General features: G+C 36.0%; 1 protein-coding gene across 1 annotated transcript in view; it reads right to left on the bottom strand.

Moving 5' to 3' along the window:
* Positions 1-15,437, bottom strand: part of LOC150095143 (dynein axonemal intermediate chain 3-like) — a 78,729-nt gene extending 63,292 nt beyond the window's left edge. Inside the window, exons 1-2 of the mRNA XM_090411203.1 lie at positions 15,346-15,437; positions 7,495-7,685 (exon numbers count right to left, since the gene is read on the bottom strand). Of these exons, the coding sequence (XP_090267329.1) occupies positions 7,495-7,685; positions 15,346-15,376 (222 nt within the window). The 5' untranslated portion in view covers positions 15,377-15,437. The remainder of the gene's footprint in view (positions 1-7,494; positions 7,686-15,345) is intronic.
* Between the last annotated feature and the right edge of the window lie 2,030 nt (positions 15,438-17,467).

Raw genomic sequence — 17,467 nt, forward strand, 5'->3', positions numbered from 1 at the left:
TGGTGTGAGATTGTGGCTAGCAGAACTAAATATACAATTGGGTGCTGCTATAGACCAGGTGATGGAAAAGATGGTGGTGACATCACAAGCAAATAGAAGAAATGGGTGGAAGGAGGGTGATTATTATGGGAGATTTCAACTATGGTCGCATTGATTGGAGTGAGGAGAGGACACACGGGAGGAAGGAACTGGATTTTATGCGGTTATTAAGGGATAACTATCTGCGACAGCATGTAATGGAAAATACTAGGGGTCAGAGAGTGCTTGACCTAGTAATTACATCTGAGGATTTGGCTGTAACAAATATGACCACATTGCCACCAATCAGTGAGAGTGATCATAGGGTCTTAACTTGGGAGGTGGCTAAAGGTGTAGAATTTTCAATTAAGACAGGGTACATGTGGAATTATCGGGCTGGAAGGTATGACAAGCTTAGGAGTTTGATTGGTTCAGTGCCATGGCATGTACAACTGCAAGGACTAGAAGTTGATAGTGCATGGGAGGTAGTTAAGAAGTGCTTGCATGAAGCAATGGCTGACTGTATACCTAGAGTCCGAATAATAAATCAAGTAGGGGTTAAATGGATGAATAACACCATTAAGCTTGAGTTGCAAAAAAAGAAACAACTATGGAGGGAATTTAAGGAGAAGGGTGACTGGCAGGCACATGAACGGTATAAAGCACAGGCCAGAAGGGTGACGAGTGTGGTAAGAAAAGCAAAAAAGGATTACGAAAGAACATTGGCCATGCAGGCTAAAGAGAATCCTAAACAGTTTTTTAGATATGTAGCAAGTAAAAGGAAAAATGTACATGGCAGATTGATTTTAAAGAATGCCGATGGTAGGGAGGTAACTGAATCAGTTGAGATAGTTGAGTTACTGAGTGAGCACTTTGCAAAAGTATATCATCCAGGTGGTGACATTGCAGAAACGAATAAACCAGTAGATTATACGGGAATTGTGGTTAATGAAGTGGAGGTGAGTAGTCTATTGCATAACCTCAATGTCAATACATCTGTGGGACTGGATGGTATACCAGCTCGTGTTGTATGAGAAGAAGCTAAAGAATTGTCAGTACCCTTGACCATTTTGTTTAATTTGAGTCTCGGGTCTGGGTTAGTCCCGAGCGGGTGGAAAGAGGGGAAAATAGTTCCACTGCATAAAGGTGGTTCCAAGACTGCTGTAGTAAATTACCGACCAGATTAGCATATCAGGAATCATTGTCAAGGTCTTAGAGAAAATAGTCAAGAGGAAAATACAAGATTGGATAAAAGAAAATGGGATACTATATCGGGGACAGCATGGATTTGTGAAGGGTAGGTCATGCCTCAGTAACTTGCTCACGTATTATAACACAGTGACGCTGTACTGGATAAGGGTAATGGGTTTACAGTGATTCTACTGGACCTTGCCAAGGCCTTTGACAGGATTCCACATGGAATTCTAATCAGTAAATTGCAGCATATGGGAATGGACATAGGGTTGGTGAGATGGATAGGAGGGTGGTTGACGGAGAGATATCAGAGAGTGGTTTACTCGGGAGTAGAGTCCACAAGACGGCCTGTGACTAGTGGGGTGCCACAAGGATCTGTTCTTGGTCCACTGCTGTTTAATTTGTTCATAAATGATATAGGAAATGATCTGAGAGGAACAGTTCATCTGTTTGCGGATGATGCGAAGTTGGGTAACGCAATAGTGAATACAGATGACGTCAAAATTTTGCAGGATGATTTGGATAGATTGGAGGTCTGGGCTAAGGAGAATGGATGTCAGTTTAATGTGGCAAAATGTAAGGTTATGCATTTTGGGGTGAAAAGATTGGTGGCAGTTTACTGCATTGGTGGAACCGTGCTCCAGGAAATTGATGAGGCACGAGATTTAGGAGTGTTGGTAGATAAGGAATTGAAATTTAGGGGACACATTGGAAAAGTGACCAAAACAGCTCATCAAATCACTTGGTTGCTGAAGAATACGATGACAAGCAGAGACAAGCAGGTTATTGTTCCTCTGTATCGAGCCTTGATAAGACCCCATCTAGACTACTGTGCTCAGATTTGGTCACCTAGGTTTCTTCTTGATGGGGAGGAGGTGGAGAGGATCCAGAGGCGAGTGACCAAGATGATAGCAGGTCTGTGGAATGAACCGTATGAGAACAGGTTGAAGATTTGTGGGTTGCAAAAATTGGTTGATAGGCGGAGGAGGGGAGATATGATTGAGACATTCAAATTACTGAAGGGTTTCTATAAAATTAATTCAGAAGATATTTTTGAGAACAGGGCTGGTTGTGGGAGGACTAGGGGACATCCATGGAAACTGGGCAAAAGTGTGGTTAGTAAAGGTGTTAGAGCTGGGTTCTTTACTTTTAGAGTAGTGAATGAGTGGAATGCGCTCCCTGAGTCTGTGGTGGATGCTGTGACAGTGAATGAGTTTAAGGCGAGGTATGATAGATACTGTATGAATGAAAAATAGTTGTGTTGAATATGATTTGGGGCCTCCCTCGATGAGTCCAATGACTCCCTGGAGTTGCCCGTAATAATAGTAATAGTAATAATGGTGTTAAAATCTTTACAGAATCCTGCATATTCTGAAGGTTGAGTCTAGAAGAGGATTAACCTGTTTGTTATTCCTTTTGTGATAATTTTGTACAGATTAGAGAGAATACTAATTCGTCTACAGTTCTTTACTTCTTTGTCTCCTTTTTTAAATAACAGTATTAGAGTAACATTTTTCCAATTTTCTGGTATCTTTCCCCTCTTCTAGGCATACATTTAGTAAGTTTGTGACATGGTGAATTATGTTGTTTCCTCTCCATTTAATTAATTCTGTGTGAATTAGGTCTTCACCAGGACACTTTTACATTTTTCATCTGTTTTAATGCTTGTTTTATTTCATCTGAGGTGAATGAATTCCATATGTGATGGGGAAAGAGTTATTACACTTGTTACTTTATGAATGCTTTTTCATAATCAATTCAATCAGAAAATGCAAGTAGATTGCCAAAACAAGACCTATCCTTTACAAACCCATGATGATCATCATAAAGAATCCTCTGTCCATCAACCAAATCCTATATTCTATTCCAAACTAACCTCTCCAATACCTTGACTACAACTGTAGATATACATACTGGTCTATAATTGGAGAGCCATGCTTGTGGAGTGGTACTATTTTGTCTTCTTTCCACTCCTTAGGAATCTTTTCCACTGCAAGAATTTCATTATACAATGAGATCAAGATCATAACTTTTGCACATTCCTTAAAAATAAATGGTCATACATCATATATTTCACAGCCTTATTAACATTCATTTAATCAACACCTGCTACTCTTCTGATTCTTTCATCTCTAATTCTCCTAATATATGCCTCCCTTCTACATTTTACACAGTATCATTTACACTACTACATATACACCGACAAAATGCTCATTAAATAACTCCACTACATTTCTGCAAGTCACTCTACTACTACTACCATAACTTTCCACCAGTGTCAAACTGCGATAATTATTCTTCCATCTGCTTGTCATATAACATATAACAGAAGAATTCTCTTTTTTCTTTACTATGTTTATCCTTTTTACCTTGCACTTTATACTCCTCATGCACCTGATCACCACAGAATGTCGTGTACCTCCTACATAACTTTTTTTCCAACACTGCTTACTTAATTTCATCGTTCATCCATTTCACTTCTACTCTATTTGCTTAACTCTTGATAAATAGTTATGTACTGCTTTATCAATTCCCAAGCTTGTCAACATTTTTTCTGCACAATGCATCAACCCAATGTATTGATGCTAGAAAACTACAGAGTTTCTCATGGTGATTATGAGAATCTCTGTAGTTTCTCATAATTAACTCAGCTTCTCATTATTCCACATATATTCTTTTTGATAATAACCTTGTCCTTTCTTTCATGCTTACAGGATGATCAGCATCAACTTTTAAAAAAATATGGAAACAATTACCATGTTATAGTAAAACTTCAATTTAATATAAACCAAAATAATCACTCAACATTTTGAGCTTCCTATCAAGGTCATCATTTGGAGTATACATGTATACAGGGTGTTCGGGATAAATTTGACATATTTATAATTAATTATATTTTTCCGTAAGTTACATGTATTAACACACACTTCTCTTCATTTAAAAGTTTGGACCCTTCTTCATTCATATACAAGATGTCAGAAAGGATGGATAGCTGGAACCCACCTGAATCATGGAAGAGAATAACTTGTATCATGATGATTCGTGCCCGACATCAAAATAAGGATATTACGACTGCTGCCCAATGCTCCTTGAATACAGTAAAAACAATCAGGCATGAACTAGAGACTTGCAATGGTGACTACGAGGATGTAGCAAGAAGAAAGATCCCTAGCAGACGATCTGATTGCGTTCGTACAGCAGAATTCCTCGCAAATCTGCAGGAACAGGTGTTGAAGAACCCTGGCATTGGAATTCGGGCTTTGTTTGTGGAGTTGCTAACTGTAGTCAAGCCCTGGATAACAAGGGTAGCCAATGGTAGGCCGTATGTATGGCAGCAGGATTCGGCCCCTTGCCACACCTCTGGGAAAAGTCAAAAATGGTTGTCTGAAAATTTCTACGACTTCACCAGTCCAAATGTTTGGCCTCCAAACTCCCCAGACCTTAACCCCATGGATTATTTTGTATGGGGCGCAGTTGAAAAAGACACCAATCGCACTTCCAGTAATACAAAAGCCCAGTTAATGGATAAAATTAAAACAGTTTTTGCGGCCCTTCCCAGGGAGACTGTAGCATCAGCTTGTTCGAGGTTCCGAAGCAGAATTGAAGCTGTGATCGATGCTAATGGTGGTTATTTTGAGTAAATCTTGTTGATAGTATTGTAATTAACTCTGCCTGTAATGTTTTTTTGTCAATTCATTAAATTTAATAGATACAAAGAAGATTTTCTTTTTCCTTACGAAACTGTCAAATTTATCCCGAACACCCTGTATATACAAAGAAACAAGCTACATTACAATCTACATAGTATGCTCAAGTCACACTAATTTGATCAACCATTAATACTACCGGCCTGAACCTCTGGTGAAAAAAAATAAAAAAATAAAACAAATCCTTACTACATCAAAACTAGAAGTGCTATTATTTGTTTGGTTAGCAATCACTAAGAGATAAATTAAACTAGAGATTATGTACATATAAATATATTGAATTTTGAGTATTGAGCTGAAATTACTCCTTAGAGTCCTAAAGTGAGGGTTTGCTGGAGAACTTGCAAGAAATTATGTGGGCTAAATGTATGCCATCCATATTCTTGGGATTTTTATGCCACCATCATTGTTTAGATTAGGATGGTTGATTAAAATTTCACAGGCTTCATTAAATTTGCAATCATATTGTGATGTAAGGAACAGGTATTTTTCCAATCAGTTGGGTGTAGGGTGTTAAGAACATGATCTGAGAGGCCTGCTTTACCAAAATTGTTAAATTTAATGTGTTGTTTATGTATTTTTGGAATTGTGCATCCAATTTCACCAGTATAAGGTAAGCTACAGGTGCAATAGATTCAGTATACTCTAGGTTAGGCCAAGGATGGGGGGGATCCTTGGAGGAGTTGAATATGTTTTTGAATTTTATAGGTGATTTAAAAGTAACATTAAAGTTATAATAGTGTAGAATTCTATTTTTTTTATCTAATAACCCATTAATGGGTGGGATAGCTATGCTTTTACTGAAATCCTGGAGGAGAAAAGTCACCAGTGGTGGTAGTGTGCCCCAAGGATCTGTTTTGGGTCCATTGCTGTTTAATTTGTATGTAAATGATATCAGGAAAGACTAGAATGGTGATATACAATTGTTTGCAGATGATACAAAGTTGGGAAGAACTATGAGGAGCACAATGGGCATTGTAGCCTTCCAATGGGACTTGAATAGACTTTCTGAATGTGGCTTCTAGTTCAATGTAGCAAAGTGTAAAGCTTAAAGTTTAGGAAGCACACAGATAGGATGCAAAGTATAAGGTTGATGGGGATATCTTAGAGGAGGTGAAGGAAATGAGGGATCTGGGGGATAGTGGTGGATGACCTTGAGATTTTGGGGGCATTTTGCTAAAATTGTGAGGACAGCACAGCACATTATGAGAATGATGCAGACCACACTGACATGTAGGAGTAAGGATGTTATGATTCCCTTGTATAAGGCTTTAATCAGACTGCATATGGATTACTGTGTATAGAATGGGTTCAAAGACAATTAACAAAGGTGGTTTCTGGTATCTGGATGTTGAGTATGAAGGCAAGTTGAGGGAATAGAAATTGCAGAGTCTAGTGAATACAAGAATGAGGAGGGAAGACATAATTGAGGTACTGAAGTTGGTAAGAGATTATTACTGGATTAATGTGGATCAGATTTTTCGTGGAATGGGTGGAGACAGGAAGAGAACAAGAGGCCATCCCCGGAAGCTATGTAAGGAGGGTGCAAGCAAGGGGTGAGGAGTAGGTTTTTTTCTGTGGAGAGTTGTAGATGGTTGGAATGCATTGCCTGAAAGTGTGGTGAATGCATTCAACCATTGTATGATGTGCTGTCCTCCATCACACACGTGTGTATGTGTGATGGAGGACTTCCCACAATTAGTACACTGACTCCATGGAGGTCTAATAATAATAATTATTATTAAGAGGCATATGTAAGTGTACACACGAGTTGTCTTTCACATGTGCTGTACTGTCATTATTACATCAATGTACATTATTAATTGATAATAAAATATTTATATGACCTTATTAGGAATAATAGCGCTGCACTTATTTTCATATATACACAACAATGGGGGGGGGATATATGAAAATGGGTAGCATTGCAACGTTCCATGTGTAAGGTCTTAAGTCCTTAATAACAGCTGGGTTAATGTAAAGATCTAATTTCAAGGGACATGTTACAAAGTGAAAAGACAATGCAAGAAATTATAATAATTCTGAAAAAGTCACTGACAAACAGAGAGGAGAAAGTGGAGGTTCTATTGTATAAACTCCTTATAAGACTGCCTAAGAAAGTCCTTATAAATCCATGACTAAATCTTTGCACAGTAATCTAGAAGATTACTTAGCACAGATTTAGTCATGGATTTATGACGAGGGAAGAGATGAAGAGAAAAGTCCAAACAAAGCAGGTCATCATATTCTACTAATGGACAGGAGAAAGAAAAGGATATGACTGAGAGAAGAAATAATGAAAAGATCATACAGAATCATTAACAGATTTTTCAAAATATAAAGTGGATGTTTGGGGAAGGAGGTAAATCTCTGGAACCTGAGCAAAAGAGTATAAACAAGTAAGTGAAGATTGGATTTTCTCATAGAGAAAATCCAATCTTCACTTACTTGTTTATACAGAGGCACTGAAGATTTTTTGGGTAGCTTATCATCTGGTGACTCCATGAAAACAACATGGTAAATAATCATAATCAAAATAACAGTAATAAGATACTTTACATCATTATATTCTTACAAGAATTTCTTGTTTTATAGGGTGAAAATCTGAAACTGCAGCTTTTTTCTTCATATCATCAATGAGATGTCCTTTCTTGAAGAATATCATTGGGTTTTCCTCAGTTATATCTTCATCAAGAACACATTTAAATTCTTCTTGTGTTTTGGTTGTAAGTACTATTGGTTTCACTCCTGCAGCCAATATCTCCTCTAAAGATAAATAACACAACTGTGTAAATATTGTTTTGCATAGAGATTTTACTGTCATATAAATTAGATTATAGATAAACAAAATACAAATTATATAGAAAACAAATAATATAATTATTCTATGTAGTAATCCCCAGTAGTATAAGCTTCATGAAAAATTATTATTATTATTAATACACAGGCATGTGCACAGAATTCAAGGAATTGTTGCAGCAAGTCCATATTATTCGTTATTCATACAATGCTTATACCTCTCTTTGAGCTCATGCCTGGAATAGCACCCAACTACTTGGTAACCTACAATGGCCCTACATTTACTTCTCTAAGCATAACACATGGTCCATCGGACCATGCCTTAAACTCATTTGCACTCACCACACTGTTATCATATTAACAGTGTGGTGAGTACAAAATATTAAATTAAAAATATCATATTATAAATGTGGTGACTTGTTAACACATGCTTACCCAACTTTCAGGGGTAATATCCCTATGTTTTCACTCTCTACTCTTGTCATGCATTGAAAAACGTTTTCTGTATCAAACCTACAAAACTCCTTCAGTAACATTTATACTTCTATCTCTTCTTTTCTACTTATCCACTAAATTTAGTAATTTCATAAACCTTCAATATATTTTCAGAGGGAAGATATATGAAGGTTTGTGAGGATTTGTGATTGTTCAGGTTACTATACACATGGACAGTAGATGTGATAATATCAACCTTTATAGAAATGGACAATAACTTCCTTATCTTTACTTGCCAGTACTCTTCAACATTCAAGTTATCCTTAAAACTTTTTTTGCCTACTTTTGCAATATGCTTCTGAACTTCAACTCCCTGTTAATACTAATTCTAAATCTCAAGGTAGACATTAATTCCATGGCTGAAGTCACATTAGGATTTCATAAGGACTCCAGTTCATCTATCTCTGTTTCCACATCACATCTCTTTCACACTGTCAGTTCATTGCCTTACTGCCACCACTCTGAAAGTGGTCCCTCAGTAATTGAACTATTTTTTTCTACTTCTTTCATCTTCTGAGTATCAGCATTTATAAAAGGTATCCTTCCATAATAATTTTTCCTTTTATGAACCACATAACAAAAAACCTGTTTGGGATTTCCTTTGGCAGCTTGAATAATTTCATTATATAATCTGATTTTGCTGACATCACTATGCTTGCCACATTTCCTGCCTGTGCTTTGTACTGTTCTGTCATGCACTAGGTGATCACATTTTTCTTTACAGTGTCCATCCACCTTTTTTTTGCTTTGAAAATTCTCTTTATCCTGTGTATGTAATACAATACTACTTCGCTCAAAAACCCTTGATCCTTTCCAGTGAACTGCTAACACCCTTCCCTTCAATTCAAGTTCATCATGCCATTGCACTATTTCCTGCCTGTGCTTTGTACTGTTCTGTTCATGCACTTGGTGATCACATTTGTCTTTACAGTGTCCATCCACCTTTTTTTTTTTTTTTTGCTTTGAAAATTCTCTTTATCCTGTGTATGCAGTACGATACTACTTCGCTCAAAAACCCTTGATCCTTTCCAGTGAACTGCTAACACCCTTCCCTTCAATTCAAGTTCATCATGCCATTGCACTATTTCAAGAGGCCTCCTAAGTTTATCATAATCATCAACTCTGCAGTATTTTTGTTCTTAATCAAAAATTCCCCATCTGAAAGCAAAGTGGCTACTTTGGTTATGAAATAATTCTCTGATGCTATCATCAGAACTAGCATTCTCAAATCTCAGGCCTCCTTCAGGGAGATCAGAATTTAAAACATTGGTTAATGGCCAATCACGAAACTTTGAGTGATTGTTCCCTACAGGGTTTGTCAAAATGAAGAAGAGGAATAGAGTATACTGCCATTAGCAAAGCCACGTATAGGATTTGAGTTTAATGAGAGAGAGAGATCATTTATGCTATGCACAGGTGAAAGAGAGTGGGTAAAAATACAGAGCATTGGATTACTCCAGTACTTGGAGGAAATCAGAGAGGAGGCTAAAGCTATCTGTCTAATTATCATTTTGTTACAATCCTGTTTTCATCAATGTTGCATTATTATTATTATTAACATCAGACCTCCATAATGTCAAAAATCTCATCATAGGAAAGTCCACACTCTTGTGCGAAAAGATCCATTGAACCATGCCGTAAACTTATTTGCATTTTCTGCAGTCACCACACTTTCAGGCAATACATTCCACTCGTTAACCACTCTCCATAAAGAACCTGCTCCTCGTTCTCTTGTACACATTCTCCTTATACAGTTTCCAGGGATGGCCTTTTGCTCTATCCTTGTCACCCTCTACTTTATGAAAAATTCCCTCTATATTGATCTGGTAACTATCCATCACCAACATACATGTCTCAATCGCATTCTCCCCTCTATCCTACTTCTTCTATTCACAAGACTAAACAAGTTGCATTTCTTCAATCTGTCTTCATATCACACATACACATGACACGGACTTAGTGAACCTGCTCTGGATTGTCTCTAACATATTACCATCCCTTTAGAAACAGTTGACAAAATCTGTGCACCATAGTCCTTATGCAGCCTGATCAAAGTCTTATTCAGAATTGAAAAAAGCTTTTTTCTAGTCAAAAGGTAAAATGCATATGGAGGCACGCATGCATATCACACATACTGAATTCACCCACCATTGTTCTACATATCAGTACCATGACATAGTTATAGCAACCATAACTTTAAAATCACACAAACAAACAGATGATCCTTACAAGAAAATATAAAAAAATGATAATTTAACACCATTTTTTTTTTTTATGTGATTCCCACTCATAAAAGATTATAAGACTAATACATCATCACTTTTCAAGACACTAATAAGCAGGGTGGTGATGGTCTTTCACTAGGTAATGTAATTAATCTCCCACCTAAAGTCAATGCCTATAGCAAGATTCAAACCTGTGACCTATTGATTATTTTCAAAAACAACTTATCTTTAAGCTCCTAAAAACATAACATCAATTGCATTTTTTTATTTCTAATTTTCTGACTTTACATGCATTTTACACTTTGTTAAATTGTATAATTCTTCACCATCACAATTTTCAATGATCTAGGCCTTGAGTGGCTTGTTCCGGCCTTAGAAATCATCATCGAACCTCTTTAGAGGATGTCCTGGTTTTCTTTTTCCTAATTTAATACTTGTTTTGGTAATCTTTTATAATTCTTAACAAACATTTTTCTTCAAATTAAAGATGCCAAGAAATTATATTCTTGGTTTAATCTTTTATTCCTCCTGAACAATCTTCTTATTGATTCATTAGCAATCATGGCCCTTCTTCTCAGTTATGTCCCATCACACTGAGGAAACAGACTCACAAACGTTACTTTCCTACTGATCATTTTTGCTTTTTCTAACATCTCTTTCATATTCTCAAATGTTACATTTTTTAGATGTCTAACCTTTCATGAGTAGGAATATCCTTAAAAAAAAAAAAAGGGTATATATCTAGCTTGAATTATTTTAGCTGTCATACTAGGATCTGATTCCGCTAATAATAAGCGGAATCAGATCAACTATAGTAGTAACAAATCCCTCTGTCATCCATCTTTATTTGCATAATTTCACAAAATTCCAGGCATTCAAGAAAAAAATGATTGGACATAATGGAAGTTCTGTGCTTATCATCATGACCTGTGTAATGAAAGAACCTTCTCTCTCACACACACATAACTGACAACTTCAACTGTTCATTGCTTGTACAGAAATCACATTCTTCTAAAAGAAATGTTTATTTCATCTTAGTCATAACATCATTACTGCCTATAGAAACTATCCAGTTTTTAATATTTGTTAAAAACCAAATGGATTCCTTAAAAAGGAATGATTTTTGAGGTGGGATGACATCCTATCTTTTAAGCTAATTATTTTAAAACCTAAACAGTCCTAAAATAATACATCTGATCACCCAAGTCATTTTCTACACACACACACATATATATATATATATATAGTGGGAGCTAGGCTAGAAATACCAAGATTATAGAGACTTGCATCACTTGCAGGTGCAAACTTGACTTGTTTGTCTGTTTGCTTACTTGGGAAATGGAGTAAAACCAGGTTTAAAATTGCTTGGTATTTTTAACATTTATTATACCCAAGGTAAAATACAGGGTGTTCGGGATAAATTTGACAGTTTCGTAAGGAAAAAGAAAATCTTCTTTGTATCTATTAAATTTAATGAATTGACAAAAAAACATTACAGGCAGAGTTAATTACAATACTATCAACAAGATTTACTCAAAATAACCACCATTAGCATCGATCACAGCTTCAATTCTGCTTCGGAACCTCGAACAAGCTGATGCTACAGTCTCCCTGGGAAGGGCCGCAAAAACTGTTTTAATTTTACCCATTAACTGGGCTTTTGTATTACTGGAAGTGCGATTGGTGTCTTTTTCAACTGCGCCCCATACAAAATAATCCATGGGGTTAAGGTCTGGGGAGTTTGGAGGCCAAACATTTGGACTGGTGAAGTCGTAGAAATTTTCAGACAACCATTTTTGACTTTTCCCAGAGGTGTGGCAAGGGGCCGAATCCTGCTGCCATACATACGGCCTACCATTGGCTACCCTTGTTATCCAGGGCTTGACTACAGTTAGCAACTCCACGAACAAAGCCCGAATTCCAATGCCAGGGTTCTTCAACACCTGTTCCTGCAGATTTGCGAGGAATTCTGCTGTACGAACGCAATCAGATCGTCTGCTAGGGATCTTTCTTCTTGCTACATCCTCGTAGTCACCATTGCAAGTCTCTAGTTCATGCCTGATTGTTTTTACTGTATTCAGGGAGCATTGGGCAGCAGTCGTAATATCCTTATTTTGATGGCGGGCACGAATCATCATGATACAAGTTATTCTCTTCCATGATTCAGGTGGGTTCCAGCTATCCATCCTTTCTGACATCTTGTATATGAATGAAGAAGGGTCCAAACTTTTAAATGAAGAGAAGTGTGTGTTAATACATGTAACTTACGGAAAAATATAATTAATTATAAATATGTCAAATTTATCCCGAACACCCTGTACTTTCTACATTTATATCTCCTCCAGAGATTTTTATTTAATAAGGTTAAAACACCTTATGGCAACTTGTTCTGGTAAAATACTTATATAAGCTCTGTATTACTAAATCTTGGTATTTCTAGCCTAGCTCCCACAGATGAGACCTCAATAAAGGTCGAAACCGGTCTGGGTAGTGGCCCCTTGCCTTTAATACAAAACATCATGCATCCCCTTCTTGGAGATGTGTTTTGGCATTAAGGGTAAATATTAAGATTAGTGATCAGAGCTTATGCCACCTTTACCACGAGTTGCCTTGGTCTTTCACTACCTGTAGGATCAGCTAGACTTGCATCACTTGCAGGCGCAAACTTGACTTGTTTGTCTGTTTGCTTACTTGGGAAATGGAGTAAAACCAGGTTTAAAATTGCTTGGTATTTTTAACATATATATATATATATATATATATAATATATATATGAAAAAGCTTTAATGACTGATACCACGAGATAAAAAGATGATATGATATATTTGAAAAGATACTACTAGTACACTAGTTTCGTTGAATTGATCAACATCTTCAGGTATCACAATCAAAGAAGTATATAAAGAATTACAGAGACTTAAAATTGTAATAACAGAACAAGTACAAAAAAGACAGTAGCATGTTTGAAATCAAAATGCGAGCTTGAGTTCCAAACAAACATTTGGAACTCAAAGCGTGTTTATTTTCAAACTTTTAAAATTTTTTGTTTAGCGTGTTTGTTTTCAAACACACTACTGTCTTTTTGTACTTGTTCTGTTGTTACAATTTTAAGTCTGTAATTCTTTATATACTTCTTTGATTGTGATACCTGAAGATGTTGATCAATTCAACGAAACTAGTGTACTAGTAGTATCTTTTCAAATATATCATGTCATCTTTTTATCTTGCAGTATCAGTCATTAAAGCTTTTTCATAATATTCCGAGTAAAAATGAATTCTGAAAAAAAAAAAAAAAAAAAAAAAAAATATATATATATATATATATATATATATATACACATATACACACATACACTATGGTCAAAATCAAACCAAATTTACCCCTGATGGGTATTATGTGTGTGTTGGAGAAGGGGGAAAGAGATTACACTACAGAGGAGTGTTTTTTTTTTTTTTTCAGCTCCTTACAAAATTTTCTGAGAGAGAAAGCAAAAAAGTTGAGATTTTACACACTCCAGTTAAAATCCACCATGTCAACTAATCATCTTTATCTTAATTTGTAATCAACTTAATAATTTAATGGGGGTAAAACTTGAATATAAATTTGGCAGAGTCTCTCACTGAGCAACTGATTCAATAATTTCAGATTTATTTGCATTTTACCAAACATACAGATGAGGTTTGACTGGTTGGGATTACAGCCAAAGCAACTAAAGACTATGAAGCTGGTATGTCTGTTAATTGCATGTCTATATGTGTTCTCACAGTTTTCCCTCCCCTGAGAGATTAGCAAATCTCACTTAGCTAAAATAACCAGATGTGAATGGCCACCGACTGGATCATGTACTGGGCATGGAGGGGAGGAGCTCCATTCAAGAGGTCTTCATTCCTATTATTTCAACATCCACTATTGAAATTCCATGTACATTCTTTCTCTTTCCAATGAAGATACAAAATTTATAAAAACTAAACAAATAAATAAATAAAATAAATACGAAAGAAAGAAAGAAAAAGAAAAGAAGACCAGAATTTTAATGTCCAATTGTTAGTTAAACCGCAAGGATGGCTTACTTACTGTAGAAAGGAAAATTTTCCAAAGATTTAACATGCTTTCTAATAATGACCACAATACGAGATTTAAGAATTGCTGGGATTTGGGGTTAACGCTCTGATCGCTGAGGGAGCGGAATCTATTAATCGGGGATCAAATAACATACCTTCCCACATATATAGTACTATACTGTCGCAACTGAATTCAAGAAAATATATAAATTTAAAAACGAAACGCGGTTTTTATAGTGATATACAATTTTGAGTTTTTGCCGTTCCTAGGAAGTGAGTGCCTTGTTGTTTTTCGTTAGTTACGACGACCTGCTTTCGTGCTACGGATTTTGCAACCTCTCCTAAAATTAGGAGCGAAGTGCATTTTTCACGTGCCACCTGTAGAAACAACGACCATCGAAACTGGGCAGTTTTTATTAACGAGCTGCCAAAGCAATATTTTAGTCAAGAATCCATTATATTTTTTATTTTTTTTCCACACAAAACATTTCTTTACCGGAAGATAAGGCTGTGGGTTGCGATTTATCCTCTTTTTTTTTAGCTTTCTTTTTGGGTCCCATTATATCTGCAATAAGAATAAAACTAAAAAAAAAAACCTAGACAGTATTTTATCTAATGTGGCAAAGCTGCAATCTGGAATAACGCATATTAATATTTCTGAAAAAGACAAAAAGAAAAGAAATAAATAACAATAAAACAATTGTAGCGCGCAATCGTTGCCATGACAACACTGCCTGATTGAGACGCTATATTACAAATAAAATCTAGAAGCCATGTAAAATTCGCAGTTATTTTCATTTTATGAATAAGCCTTTTAAAAATACTCCCTAACTAAAAATTTATACCTTTCGATCTCAGATCAACGTGGAAGATCATTTATAAAGAAATAAAACTGGAAACTGGTCGCAATCAATCTACAATGGAATTGCAATCAAACTACCACTGCTAGCAAGCAAACACATTAGAAAAATAAAAAAAATAAAAATAAAAACCAACGCCTTTCGGTCCCTTAAAGGGAGTAGGCGAGGCCGTGTAGCCAATCTAACTTTTGGAGACTGACGGGGGAGGATCAATCTACAGAGGTAGCCAATCAGAAATAGCTGGTCCAAGACTATCAATGATTATAAATGGTATCTAGTGAAGAGAGGGCTGGCAAGTGTCGGCATCTCGTGGTCCTGGTCGCTAATTTTAACACTATATACAGTGGTGTCCAAAAGCTAAAGATGAACTACATTTTAACCTGTATGACATCTGTTATCTGTAACACCCTTTTTTTTTCATAGACCTTCCCACAAATACACATGGTCCTCACCAGATGGTACAACAAAAAATTGTATTGATTACATTCTAATCAAACGCAATTGGAAATCATCAGCGTAAAATGTTAGAACTTTAAAAACTCCAGACTTGGACACTGACCATGAACTGCTAGCAGCAAAAATTAAATTAAAATTCTAGTATCGTAAATCAGCGCTTCCCAAACTGTGGGCCGCGTCCCCCTTGGGGGCCGTAGGTTTTGTTGAGGGGGCCGTGAAATAATGAAAACAAATTTAAAATGTTTTAAGACTAAGTAGATTTTTTTCATTTTAAAAGAAACGTATTTTAACTTTTATTATTTATTATTTCTTTTTTTGTTATTTTTTATATTTTAATGGAAAAATTCACACATTGGTGCTGCGTATTTCGGCGCTTAATGAATATTAGTAAATATTGCTTATTCATATGTTTCATTTCAAAGCAGTGGTTAATTGTATTTACTTCGAAAGCTCTCCAGGGAAGCTCCAAATCTTCCTGCCCCTTTCATCAATCAGGGACTGTTGATATTGATTTTATATACATATCAAAACTCGTTTTATATTATCACTGTCATCCGAGCTAGTTTTCTGTTACCAATAAAAGTTTCGCATATACTTCACACATGAAAAAAAGTTTAAACAAATTCATGTGGGGACATAGTTACTCGCTTGCAGTGGTAAACAACACCCCCTCCCTAAAAGCCACTATACTGCAGAGGCAATAAAAACAATTACTTTTATTATGCCAGTGAATAAGGTATGAGCAGTCTGTGTAATATATTTCTCAACAAAGAGTGCAATTAGAGACAACTGGGATAAAAACACACTAATTAATGAATCACATGTCCCCCTCATACAGAAACTATGCTATATAGACTGAAACAAAATCATATGTTGCATGGACAAACACAGTATCTTAACTAAAAACTATTGTTATTAACTAGATTTGTGTGAGTTCGATTTCCCAAGGCAGCAATAAAATTCAACCGAATGTGTTAAAATTGTAAACGTGTTAAAATTCGTAAAAGTGTTAAAACTAAGTAATATATATATATAATGAATGTTATGGCAGTTTCACATATGGAATTCGGTTGAAGAGAGTTAGCATTTCCACTCAATTGTCAGCTATGCTTTTATCTTTCGACTGCGCGATCTTTTGTTAATACCTCACCAATCATATGCACGTTTTAATAATCTGCCTTTGCTGTCTGTTTCGCGTTAGGCTTAATTACCGTAAAGGGAGAAAAGTCACAAAAGAGAAAAATGTTCCTGGTCCGGGGATTCCCTTATTCAGGTAATATTCACTAATTTCATGTTATCAGTCTGCGGTGTGCCAGTATTGGTAAGTGGTGATATTATTTGATCTATTGTACGTTAAAAAATTTAACCCTGAGATGGATAAGTGGCTGACAAAAAATTTTAAAAAAATCCTGCAAACAATCAGAAGAAGCAGAAACAGACTCAAAAAAAAAGGACAGTATTTCATATATTGCTCACGTATTATAACACAGTGACGCTGTACTGGATAAGGGTAATGGGTTTACGGTGATTCTACTGGACCTTGCCAAGGCCTTTGACAGGATTCCACATGGAATTCTAATCAGTAAATTGCAGCATATGGGAATGGACATAGGGTTGGTGAGATGGATAGGAGGGTGGTTGACGGAGAGAT

The sequence above is a fragment of the Typopeltis vanoorti genome, chromosome 21, assembly GCF_054136105.1.
Source record: "Typopeltis vanoorti isolate ZY-2024b chromosome 21, IOZ_Tvanoo_1.0, whole genome shotgun sequence".
NCBI lineage: Eukaryota > Metazoa > Arthropoda > Arachnida > Uropygi > Thelyphonidae > Typopeltis > Typopeltis vanoorti.